Source organism: Piliocolobus tephrosceles, chromosome 9, assembly GCF_002776525.5.
Source record: "Piliocolobus tephrosceles isolate RC106 chromosome 9, ASM277652v3, whole genome shotgun sequence".
NCBI classification, from domain to species: Eukaryota; Metazoa; Chordata; class Mammalia; order Primates; family Cercopithecidae; genus Piliocolobus; species Piliocolobus tephrosceles.
The window spans coordinates 57,448,695-57,462,381 of NC_045442.1; the positions used below are offsets into that span (position 1 = coordinate 57,448,695).

General features: G+C 38.3%; 1 protein-coding gene across 1 annotated transcript in view; it reads right to left on the reverse strand.

Moving 5' to 3' along the window:
* The window catches only part of TMEM26 (transmembrane protein 26), a 48,347-nt gene extending 34,925 nt beyond the window's left edge, over positions 1–13,422 (reverse strand). Inside the window, exon 1 of the mRNA XM_023204791.1 lies at positions 12,870–13,422. Within this exon, the coding sequence (XP_023060559.1) occupies positions 12,870–13,060 (191 nt within the window). The 5' untranslated portion in view covers positions 13,061–13,422. The remainder of the gene's footprint in view (positions 1–12,869) is intronic.
* Positions 13,423–13,687: the final 265 nt, after the last annotated feature.

Sequence of the window (13,687 nt, forward strand, 5' to 3'; positions counted from 1 at the left end):
TGTAATCCCAGAACTTTGGGAGGCCAAGGGGGGGGTGAATCACTTGAGGTCAGGAGTTCGAGACCAGCCTGACCAACATGGTGAACCCCCATCTCTACTAAAAATACAAAAATCAGTCGGGCATGATGACTTGCACCTGTAATCCCAGGTACTCTGTAGGCTGAGGCAGGAGAATTGCTTGAACCCAGGAGGTGAAGGTTGCAGTGAGCTAGGATCACACCACCACACTCCAACCTGGGCAGTTGAGCGACACTGTGTCTCAAAAAAAAGTAAAAAAAAGAAAAAAAAACCAACAACAACAATAAAAACTGAACCTATATAAAACTCCTTGAAGCAAAGGTCCTTTTTTTTGTACTGTTGAATACAAACATCATTATGCCTAACTTCACAATCAATGTTGAGGCAATTATTGTTACACTGCCATGGTTTGCATGGAGTATCTGTCCATCAGGACCTACAAGATGCTGCCCACTCAGGGCCCTGCCCACCTCTTGGGCTCTGTTGCTTACCATTCTTCCAACTGTGTTCATATAACAGTGTTCTTCTTCCAGTTCTCGAAAAAAAACCAAAGTGCTATCCTAACTGAAGCCCTCACACATGTATTTCTCTCTTTAGAAATACCCCCTCTCCTACTTTTTAAAAAAATTTCTTTTTAATTTTTATTTTTAAATTATTTTTTATTTTCCATAGGTTTTTGGTGTACAGGTGGTGTTTGGTTACAGGAGTAAGTTATTTAGTGGAGTAAGTTATTTAGTGGTGATTTGTGAGATTTTGGTGCACCCATCACCCAAGCAATATACACTGCACCCTATTTGTAGTCTTTTATCCCTCACCCCCTACCACATATCAGTTATATGCGACTTCAGAAAACTTTCCTTATTTCTTAAGTCTAAATTAGCCCTCTCTGGTCACTTCTAGGCCATAAATTTTCAATATTTATAGTTACATATGTGCATATGTATATGTGTGTGTATTTGATATCATTTAAGTGTTGACTTCAAGCAATTCTAAATAATGCAAGCACCAGAACTGAGCCTGTCTGCTCAAAATTGCAGTCATCCCTTAGTATTTGGGAGGGATTGGTTCTAGAAACCCCGCAGGTAGCAAACGCTATGAATGCCTAACTTCTTTATATAAGATAGTGTAGTATTTGCGTATAACCTATGCACATCCTCCCTATACTTTAAATCATCTCTACATTACTTATAATACCTGATATAGGTGCAAATGGTATGTAGATAATTGCTGTACTGTATTGTTTTTTATTTGTATTATGTTTTAGTGTCACATTGCTGTATTTTTTTCCCCCAAATATTTTTGATCTGCAGTTGGTTGAATATGCAGATGTGGAGCCTGCATATATGAAGGGCTGATCATATACTCTCTGCTCCTTCCAGAGTATCTAGCATATGATGAGCTTGCCACAAACATTTAGCGATTTGATAAGGCTCTGGTTGATTTACAGTTTCTACTTTTTTGACACTCTGTTGCTGGTTTGACTAAAAATTTATTCTTGAAATAGCACCATAAACTGATTTTTATTGGAAGTTTTACAGAAGAAAACTAATTTTATATGTTTTGCTCCTATGAAAAATGTAATATTTTAGCGTGGTATCATTGCCACTAATTATTATTTTGAGGGTGTGCAGTATTCTTGATCATGTGTTGTCAGTGCCATTCATTTTTAGAATGAAAAAGAGTGTGAGGTTTAAAAATTAATAAACCAAATTGTATTTTAGTCTTTGTCTTGATGGCATTAAGAGTAAGGAGATACGGAGTACCTTGTATGACGACTAATACCATGGAAAGGTCTGGCCAACTCACAAATCACTTATATCAGGTTTCTGGATAACTGTTGATAAACATACAATATATTGGACTGATAAAAAGCTGATAAGTATGTGATTCAATGACTAAGACATGTCCAAATGAAAAATTTTAACAAATGGACAATACCCTATTACCAGTGAGCTATCTGCCCTTAGAAACTCAGATTTATTACAATCCCAATTACCTGTCAGAATACCAAAGTTGTCCAGCATGAATTATTTAATGCCAAATTATGTTGCTCAACTATTTTTTCATATAAAACCCTCTTAAAATCTTTCTTTTCCATGAAGTTGTGTTTTTTTTGTTTTAATTCCATAGCTCTTAGCCTACCTACCGATTCTCTCCCAAGTACACAAACAGGAGCACCATCTCAAAGGAATTTTTATTTATATATTTACTTGTTTATTTAAAAATTCATTTGCTTTATTTTATTTGTTTATGAAATATATATGTATATGTGTATATATATAGGTCTTGCTACATATTAGACACTGCTCCAAGCTCTTGAAAAGATTTACCCATTGCTTTTGTCAGTTCATTTCATCCAAAAGTAAAATATTATTTACCATACAACGTTGTCATTTCAACAAATTATAATGTTTTCTACAAAATGATATGTCATGACATTTAGCAATTTAGCCCTGCAGTAAATTTTATTTACTTTGACTCACTATTAGTCTAGAATTAGGATTCCATTTTCCTCTTTCTAAAAATGACAATTATTAATGTTTTCTTATTGAAAAAATAACATCCACTCATTTTTATAAACAAACAACAACATAAATAAGCCTATAGAAGAAAAATCAGCCATATCACTACCCTGTTTAGTTTTTCTCTGTCTTCTGATCATATGTATATATCTGAAAATGGATAAAACTTAAGTGAAGCAAAAATAATATTCAAAATGTACTTTAATTGAATCCAGATTTTATTTGTATTTCATTTCTCAATATTTTCTCCTCTACAAAAACAGAGTGAAATTGTAAGAATACTAGACCCAAGTTTCAAAATCTCATGTTAAGTGAGATTTTGCATGTTCTCAGTAAAATTTCTGGAGCAATTTATAAAAATTTATTTTCATGGAAATCGAAAAACTAGGTCATGATATTCTTTTGTAAGTCCCTAAACCTGTCTAACAATGCAAAGGTTGTCTGTCCTTCTTACATGTAGACTCATTTGTCTAAGTGGGCCTTAACATGTACGATTTCCATCAAGGCTGCTTGGCAAGGGCTTTCTGTTAGTGTGTAAGGCGAATATGATGACCAATATAACAACCTCAGTATTTCCTCTACCTCTCTTCAATTCCTCAAAGTGAACCCAGTGCTTCTGCAGAACACAAAGCCTCTGAATGCCTGGGAAGTCACCAGTGTGACCCCAGCCACCACCCATTGATCTTCTTGACTAGCATGTCCCTCATCACCACCTCCCTTCCCAAAGCCCTTTGCAAGTGCCTGTCCCCTGGCAAGTAAGCCACAACTAAATGGCCAAGAGCTAATGAGAATTCCCCCCAAAATGGAAAACTGAATATAAATGAGAATGTTTTAAAAGGTGCCAAGATCAGGCCGGGCACGGTGTGTCACGCCTGTAATCCCAGCACTTTGGGAGGCCGAGGTGGGTGAATCACAGGGTCAGGAGATCGAGAACATCCTGGCTAACATGGTGAAACACCATCTCTACTAAAAATACAAAAAAAAAAAAAAAAATTAGCCGGGTGTGGTGGCAGGCACCTGTAGCCCCAGCTACTTGGGAGGCTGAGGCAGGAGAATGGCGTGAACCTGGGAGGCAGAACTTGCAGTGAGCCGAGATCATGCTACTGCACTCCAGCCTGGGAGACAGAGCAAGACTCTGTCTCAAAAAAAAAAAGAAAAAAGTGCCAAGATCAGTTGATAGGTTTGTTTATTCAGTGATCTTAAGGACACCAGACAAATAATGACAGAAGAGACAAGGAGGAATTTCAAATGGGTTGAGAAAATCCATTGCAATGAAATCTTTCTTTGTATTTCCAAAGCCCTTGAAGATTGTCTACATTTAGGTTTTGTAAAGAGAAGATACTGCTGAATGTGACTCTTAATTAAAATTTTCATCGTTTGTTATTGCAATTTAAAAAAATAAAGTCATATTCCCAAATAATGATATAAACGGATAGCAAAATTAGTACCCCATATACCTCACTCAATCTAAAATTTTCCAAGAGTAAGCCTAAAGCAAGCACAAGCTTTATTACAACTGAAGTTGTTCACAAACTCCAGCAATATGTTTCACTATTACTAAACTAGTTATAGCGACAAAATATGAATTCATTTGAGGATCTACATACTATCCTTCTCATAAAATATTTTAGGAAAAAAGAAAATCATGGCATCCTCCTAAATGAATTGTTCCAATTGAAATCCTAACTATCACCATCATGATATTCTTTCAACCTGAAAAGCACATCTTTCTTTTCTGCACTCATAACCACTAGTACCTCAGAAATCATTTACCTCTGAAATGTTCCTTGTCAATAAGCCTACCTTACTGATTGTATCCTGATTCTTCAGGCTTTCCACACTCTCGGACTTAATTTGTGAAAAATTATTTGGTTCTCTAAATGTCATTTTATATTGTTTTCATATAACTATATATATTTTATATTTTTATATAACCACCATCACAGCATCTGGTACAATAAATGCTTATTTAATGAACAAATGAACTTACATTGCTGCCAACTACAGGAACTTTAATGCTCTCTGAGAAAATAAAATGCATTATAATTGTTATTTGTGTAAGGCTTTAGTTTATTTCATTCTAAGTAAAGACAGTAGTACTTATTTCTGTTCTGTAGAAGAGATTGGCTTTTTAGTACAAAAGTTAAAATAGTCTAGAATTTTACCCCTTTTCTTCCTTTTACATCCTGTTTTGGTTTTACAAGAATATTTGCTTGTGCAAGAGTGCATCTGAGCCAGACACTCTTGTATGTAGTGTGGACTTCCCTACATTGTGTTCTAAGCAAAATCATCGCAGTCTTCCTTTAGCTGGTCACTTGAGTTTTACCTACATAATTAAAACAAAACAAAACAAAACAAAAACAGAAAGAAAAAAAAAACACCACCAACAAAACTTTGACCCTTTCTCTACTACAGACAATCCTTGACTCTAAAAATTATGTAGTAATGTAGTTACTGAATACAAAAAATAACAAATAGGTTGATGGAGTAAGGGGAAGACTTAACACAGGATTACCAAGCTTTCAATCCTGGGAAGAAGAATCTTTCTCCAGACCTCTAAGCTGTAGCTTCCCCATTTGCAAACAGAGGCATAAAGACACTACCAGGGCTATTGTGAGGACTGAATGAGTTGATGCGTGCAATGCCAGTGCCTGGCTCAATAAATGTGAGTGCTCACCAGATGCTAGGAATTGTTTTCATTATCTATTATTATCAGTTGTGACCTTGGATAAATGATCTAGTGTTGGTGTGCATTAGTGTACTCACCCTAAAATGGTAATTAAGATGGCAACTAATTTATAGAATCATTGTAAGGATTACATGAGACAAGGGAAAGAAAGCAGGCTGTAGCATTGTCAGTACCCAATAATTTATAAGTGGTACTACCTCCATTATCATCATCATCACCATCATCACCTTCATCACCATCATCACCACTAGTATTAGAAGACTGTCTGAGAATGCCACCAGCCAATTTGTTGAGGCTATGAGGCTATTTCAGGTAGATTAAAATATGTATGGGACAGGAAGCTCAATCTGGGAAATAAGAAAGCAAAGGAACACTATAGGAACAGCTCCACTCACTCATCCAGGGCTACAGCAGCACTGATGTTAGAGGACCTCTTTATGTGCTTAAGGATGATTGATTTTTATTCTAATAAGTGGATAACATTAAGTCAGTTGTACATTATCTACCTCTTTGAGGTAAGTCAGACAAAACAAAGATAAAATATAACCCATCTCCTTAAATAACTATAGATAATAGGTTTATATTCAGAGAAAAGTAACACAATTAGCGTTCACCCTGGCATGTTACATTAACAAGCCTTATATTCTTAATATGATTTCAATATGACTTTCCAAAAAAGTACATTTCATTAAGTGCCTACATTAAAAATTTATTTTTTTTAAAAAAGGGAAAGAAACTGTTATTTTTAGCAAAACATTTTATATACTGAAGGCCTAATTGTCCTAGTACCAAGACTTCATAGGAACTTCCAGAGTAGTGGGGAATATACACAAAGGGAAAATAAACCTTGACGTAAATGTGAATTTTCCACTGTTGGAAAAAAGTTAAGCTATTCAGATTTGTCCTGATGCTGTATGCATAATGTCACTGCCATGAGAAGAAATGCATGAAATTTAAAAGTTGGAATATATTTATACTGACTTATAGGAGCTGCCCATGCTAATTTGTACTTTGTTTTTCTTCCAGTCAAGTACAAGAAGTGAAAAAAATATATCGGTAACCTTAATTTTCAGTTCTAAGTGTCTCAGTTGAACATGATCATAAAGAAAGCATGGCCATCATTCAGTGGTTCCATTTCTTGGAGCTCCCATTCTACTTGCAGACATAATTATTACATTGGTCTGAAGTCCTCTGTGAGGCAAAAGAAGGAACTATGACTTCTTGGGAGTAAAGCACCGTACTTATTTTTGAAGAAGACTCTTCTTCCTAAACCATGACTTGGATTACTAAAAGCGAAGTCATTTGCTAATAACATTCAGTGTGTGCTTCCCAAAATGATGATCCTTCTGCAGTGAGTTCAAGACTCAGGATATAAAACACACATTCCCAAAAACATACAGGAAAATAACAAATACAAGCATATTTTGGTTTCAGATATCTCAATAAAGCAGATCACACAAAATTTTTGGTTTCCCAGTCCATATAAAAATTATATTTACACTATACTCTAGTCTATTAAGTGTGCAACAGTATCATGTCTTAAAAAATGTACATACCAGCCCAGTGCGGTGGCTCCTGCCTGTAATCCCAGCACTCTGGGAGGCCGAGGTGGGCTGATCACGAGGTCAGGAGATTGAGACCATCCTGGCCAACATGGTGAAACGAAAATATTTTATTGCTAAAAAGAAAATGCTGACACAGAGACACAGAGTGAACACACATGTCGGAAAAACAGTGTCAAGACTTGCTCCCATCAAGGCTACAACAAACCTTAAAAAAAAAAAAAAGCACTATATGCAAAGCACAGTAAAATGAGGTACAGCTGTAGTATAAAACCTCAGATACACTAAAAAGCTAAAGAGAGATTTCAGGAAAGTTGGACATGAAGTGTGAAGAGGGAGAGAAATTGTTTATCTTCTGGGAGAATTTCCAGTGCCCAAGTTGGCCATATGGAAGTCACAGGGTCTTCTTTCAAATCCCTCTATCTCATCCTCTCTGGGGTCCAAAAAGATTGCAGTGGGGAGTGGGGAAGGAAGAATTTTATTTCCAAACCTTCTCTCTGGCATTTTCATAAACATTTTTGATGGAGGAAAGTACATATTATCACATACTACAGAATTACATCATACAAAGTTCTTCCACATTGCTCAAAACTTATAAATCAAGATCAAATCTCACACAGTATGCATCTGTTGAGTCTAGGTTTTCAATTTCACTGCTGAACTTTTCAAATGCAATTGAATGATCTAAACAGATTTCAGTGAATTTTTTACAAAATTGGTTTGAATTTGAGATCAGTTTAGGATAGAATCTTTTCTGTTTCCTAACTTGTCTTTTCTGTTTTCAGCTGTGAGCCATCTAGACAATTTCTAATACACAGTGTTTAACATGAGGTATTGTAAAGTTAAAGAAATTCAGAAGAGTTTTTAACATGGAGTCTAAGGACACTGGAATAATAAGGAAAAGGGAAGAATAGAAAAACAGTATTAATCAGTTATTTGAGGGTATGTCAGAAATATTTGAAGGCTCATGAAGATTGTCCCTTTTTCTTATCCTCCTCATGCCTGGCTGGCGCCCTCTCTTCTCGAAGGCCTAAGCTCAAAGGTCACATCCCCAGTTAGGACTCTCTGACCATCCAGTGGCACCTTCCCCTGAACACCCCCCTCACTCTGTCGCCCAAACCACTGGGGCCTTCAGAGTTCTGATCACTCATTTGTTCAATTTTCTGTTACCTATTCATTCATCTGCTTATTAATTACTTACATCTTTATTTTCTGAGCCCCATGACTAAAACGTGAGGTTTGCGAGGGCAAAATTTTGCCTATTTATTCACTTCCATATTGTCAGTACTTGAATAATGCCTGACACAATGTAGTAGATGTTCTGTACATCATTGTTGAAAGAAGAGTGTAAACACTCTGTGCCCTCTCTAAAGAAACCTGCTCAAGGTTGCCTAATTCACCTGCCTACCTAGGAGGTTCTGTCTCTACATGGCCTTCGCACACCTCTCTCCAGATGCAGCTCTCACCCATTCTTCCTGCGACAGCGCAAATGCTGTCAAGTTTCCTGTTCCCCACCCAGTATTCGGCAGCACATCCTTTCTCCTTTGAAATGCTGGAGTGAGCAAGACTGGGAACCTGGAGTTTTCAATCTTCTCTCTCAACTGACAACTAACTAGTCCCAAAAGAGATGACTTAATAACTCTGTGCCTCAGTTTCCTCATCTAAAAATGGGAGAAAACAGAGAAACAAAATAAACTAGATATTGAAAGGATGAAATGGGATCATCTGTGTGGAACACTTGGAAGGTTCTGGAACATAGGAAATTCTAAATATTCATAATCATTCTGATTGCAGCACATTTGAGCACTTTATCAAAATGCTACCTTTTATAATGTCAACCGTGTCTGTTTTCTGTTTTTTTGTTTTTTTTTTTTTGTCTGGTCATGCAGTGTTTAGCATAGTACCATATCATGCTTGCTCATTAAGCAATTCAAAAATACTTGTCTGATTGAACCTAATAAAGTAAAAGGAAATGAGAGATAACAAAGCAACGTGACCAAATAGGTGAGTTATTATTTATTAACTCACAAATGATATTTTCCTTGGATTTATCTGGGGAAGAAAGCTCCAGTGCTTAAAATTGTATACTTTTGCCAGTAAGTTCAACTTAGCTTTCTACTTATTCTCAGATAATGCCTGCTTTCGAGTGAACAGGCTTCAAACTTGTCACAATCTTAGTAATTTTTTTCTATCCCTGAGGAATATTTTATTGGCTGGAAAGCAGCTGAAATGTTCCCTTTTCTTTGACTTTACCTAAATGGTAATTCACAGATCCATTGGATTGTTGCCCAGAAAATAGAAAATCAAATCAAGAAAAGCTTAAGCCAAGTGATATTCATTTTCATCTTACAGAAATGTAATTAAATACGCAGGTGAAACAGATAAATATTAGGTGAAAAAAAAAGCAAACTCCAGGAGTACACATTTTTTTAGCTTAACGGGGGACGTGTTGTTGGCTCACCTTCTCTATTCTATAGGATTCCAACAAATTAAACCTCTCCAACTGGCGAGTTAGTAGTGTTGATGTAATGTTGCTTGTCCCTGGACAGCTGAACTCAGCAATTCCAGTTCCATGTTTCCTTTCCAAAGGATAGCTAAAGAAACATTCTCTGGATAAGTGTCATATGTTTGCTATGTTTCAAAATATTTAGTTCACATTTTCCTCTATAGCTCTATTTATTGTTCCACGATTTTTATAGATTGGATTCGTTTGGGTCCAAGTGTAAATTTAAATTAAAAGGACAATATTCAAAGTAGCCCAGAGTAGTCCAAAGGTGGTTCATGCATCTGATTTTCAAAGAAAAGAACTTTTCCACCACATATATATATATATATATATATATATATATATATATATATATATATATATATATATATTAGTCCATCATTCAGGTTTATTCAATCACTCAGTCTATTCTAATATACTCCTCTTTATGTATTTTCAATCTGGAAGGTTATTTTTTTCCTTTTCCCCTTCTCTTTCTCCTCCTCCTTCTCCTTCACTCCTCACTTCAACTTGTAGAAACAATGCTTTCAATTGATACAAAGGGCAATTCTTTTACATTTTTAAAAAATGTAACCATAATATACACAACTCTATAACTTTAGTGTCTTGATAATATATCATGGACATTCCTTGAGTTTAGTGGTTAACATCTAGCTCATTATTTTTAATGTCAGTAAAATAGCCTATAGTATGAATATTTCACAATCTGTAACTATTCCTTTGATGGATAATCAGTATGCTTCCAGTTTTACTTTCCACAAACAAGATGGATATTAATATTTTTGCTCATCTCTTCACATATGGGTACCTTTGGTTCTAGGGTAGATTCAAAAATATAAGACTATAAGAACAATGGAACAAAGGTTTATCTATATATCTATATAGATTAATGCATATTCATATTTTTCTATATAGAGGTATAGATGTTGTCATAATGTTTGCTTCATCTCTATTTAATTCCATCAGCCTTGATTTACTAATGGAAATTTTTTCTTAACACTCAAAACCAAAAATTATACCTTGCTTTACTCAGAATACTTCACCTAGAAAGGGAATGTTCCCCAAATCTAGCCCTTTTTCATTGTTACTATATTGTTTTAAGGATAATTTCCTACATGTTTTAGCAGCCCATGTTCTGATTTTTTTCTCTCACATTTATGACAGAATAGTGTGTGGGCTTTGTCCGCCACAAGAATGAACGTATTTGTATACTCAGTTGTATTTGGTAACATCAACAGAATAAAGCACTACTAATCATATTCCTTTTTAGAGCATTTACTAAGACTCATTTGTTGCTGAAATTTTACGCTAAGTCAAATCAATCAACTTTTTTCTTTGCTTATTTTCAAATATGAGTGTAGATACTATGCCAGCAAGATTTTCCTTGAATTAGTGTTATAATGCACTGTATATATAATGGGTCTGTTCTTCTGAAATAAAGGTGAGAATTTTTTTTTTCAACATTTTTGCCTGGAACCAATGGTGTATTGGCTAGTCGCTCAAGTAAATTTGTCTGACATGTGCAGACCTAAAATGCGTCTAGGTGATACAAGAATATTTTTAATAAGAAGAAAATAAAGAAAAATCTTTGGATCTAGAAAAGATCATTGCTTTTTTATTCATCACCAATCAACATATATTATTTCATATAATTCTCTAATTGTCCATGAGGTAAGTATTCACAGGTAAGGAACTGAGGCTGAGACACTAAGTAGCCTGCTCAAGGTCTGACAGCAAGTAGGAAAACCCAGATTTTATCCCATTATCTGTCTGATTTTGAGGTGCATATTCCAAACACTAGTATATCCCCAGTTCTCTGCATTACTTGACTTATTGACCATCACTCATTTTTATCCCAACCATTTTTCCTCTCTCAGTTGTAAGTTACATGTCAGTCCCAATCAGCAGTAAACAAAGATGTAGACATGAAGGTAAAGTTCCATTTATATAGTATTTATACACAATAGGAGTGTTTGACTTAATGCAAGTTAAGGTCTCTGGTCTACTCTTGGAGGGAGAGAGCAAGCCCCTCTTCTGAGGTTGAAGGTCTCCTAGAATCTCTGGTGGTTGGTGGCAGGACTATTTTCCATGGAACAGTTTTCAGCCTCAGACTTCATCTTTCTGTGACCAAAGATATTTCTACTCTGCTTTGTTAAACCTACTCAGTCAAAGTTAAATCAATGTTATATGACCTGCTGAGTGAGCAAACACTTTTCTCCCCTTTTGTTTCTTTAACCCTGAGGCTTATTTGGGAAGCTAACACCATTTTTCTTTGAGATTTCCAAAAGGCACACTGGAAAGTACCTCAAATGTCTCATGCTTAATAAATTCTTCATGGGGGTGGGGAAGTGGAGGCAAGGGTAGTCACATTCCCATCCTGGTTGTATTAAATTAGAATTGTTCTTGAATAATTTGAGCATTGATAATTCTAGAAATGTTTCAACAGTAGAAAATGTAAGCAAGATTCACATCATCTTCAGAGGCAACATGTTTTCTTCCATGAACTGTCAGGAAATACAAAGCATCTTGTAGTTTAATATGTAAAACTGTAGAGGGGTTGTTTCATTTTTTGAATACAATGACTATAATGCCATTGTGTATGTAATTTGCAAATTGCCTAATACCATTTTCTCCTTTCTCATAGCATGAGGTATTTTTAATGTATTGATATATATGAAAACACATCCCATTTTAAGAATTAATACCGAAAGAGGCCTAACTTGCAGAAGTTCTGGATGAACTTCCAGATGGATTCCTCTGGGGGTTAGAAGAGGCTCTTTGTCAATGGCAAGAGAATCTTTTTCTCAATTATTTGATTGCCATTCAAGCTTTTCGGGGAGGAAATGACCACCACACATGGCGTGTAGTTCTCGCACACAGAGGTTAAGACTGAACTACTACCTGAAGGTCCCTTCACCAGCGTTACAGCCCGTTCCTGGCAAGATAGGCAGGCCGTTAGCCAAGCCCCAAAGCCACCAAACCCAGACACCTGAAGCTGGCGCTGTGCCAGAGAGCGCGCAACGCCTGCGGCTGGAGGGAAGGGAAGCGGATGAAACCCCAGATGCGCAGCGAGGGTCTTCTCGTCTTAGGAGGGTGGCCCGTGTGCTCAGCTCTTATGAAGGTCGCTGATGCCCAGCGAAGGACATTCCCACACGTGCACGTACGCAGAGTAACCCGCGCACACTCACACACCCCAGTTTCAGAAGGCACACTACATGGCAACCTCCTTGTCCCATGACTCCCCTATTTGGGGGGCACATTCAGCAAAACAGACCAGCGCTTCCTCTCTTTACTGATCTTCCAAGTTTCCAAACCTGAGACTGGGTGACTCTTGCCTAGGCTCACGGATCGAGCCTTCCCAGTGTTGCACTGAGACCCTAGGGTAGCCCTGGCGTGCCCAAGAGATGCGCAAGCATCTCGTGCCTTCCAAGCTCCCAGCGAGGACAAATGGGGTCCAAACTCTAGTAGAATCTGCAGGTTGCGGGAAGATGGACTCTAGGGCTGCCCGCGAGCGCGGTGGGGGACAATACCCTAGGGCCCCGTGAGCCCTCGCTTTCCCGGGACACTCTCACCATTTGTAGCCTCTGCCGCGCTTGAACCTGAGGGTGAGCGCAGTCTCCAGGAAGAGCAAGAGGTTGAGCAGCGCGAGTAGCCAGTACCACGACTCCTTCTTCACCTCGGTCACTCGCCAGACCCCTACCAGCGAGTGCAGCACGAACAGCAGCCGAGTGGCCAAGGCGTTGAGGAAGATCAGTCCCTCCATGCTGGCCCGCGCACTCTGCCTACGGCCCCTTGCCTGCGACCCCAGGAACCTGCCGGGCGCGCCCGGAGCCCACCCGTGGGCAGGAATATGACAAGCACTGAGACCTGCTGCTGCTTGTGGTCCCTTCTCACCCTCAGCGCCGACGCCGGTAGAGCTGGTGCGCAGCTCGCCCCTCCCCCAAACTTCCTGAGAACTCTTCAAAGAGGGGCGAATCCAAACCCAGCTTTTCCAGACGCCTGGGCTTTCCAGGGAGTGTGTAGCTGCGCTGCCCTGGCTCCTGGGCGTTATTCTCCAGCGTTGCCCACCCCCTTCCCAATCTCGGGGCCAGTCTCCATCCCTGTCCTCTATCCCCGCCCCCGGGCCTCCGTGAGGTCCCCAAGAACTTCCCCATCACGAGGGGGCGGAAAGAGAAGGGAGGAGGACTGAAGGTCAAGGTGCAGCACAGCCAGAAAGGCGGAGGAGGAGCGCATCTCTGGCAGCTCCTCCTTACTTTTCCTCCTTACTTAATTCACTCCCACGTTTCACGCTGTCATGGTGACCCGAAGCCGGGACGCAGGAGGGCCAAAGAATCCAAGCAGTTTTGGAAGCCCGGTTACTGCCCAGCTTGAAGAATTAAAACTTCCTAGG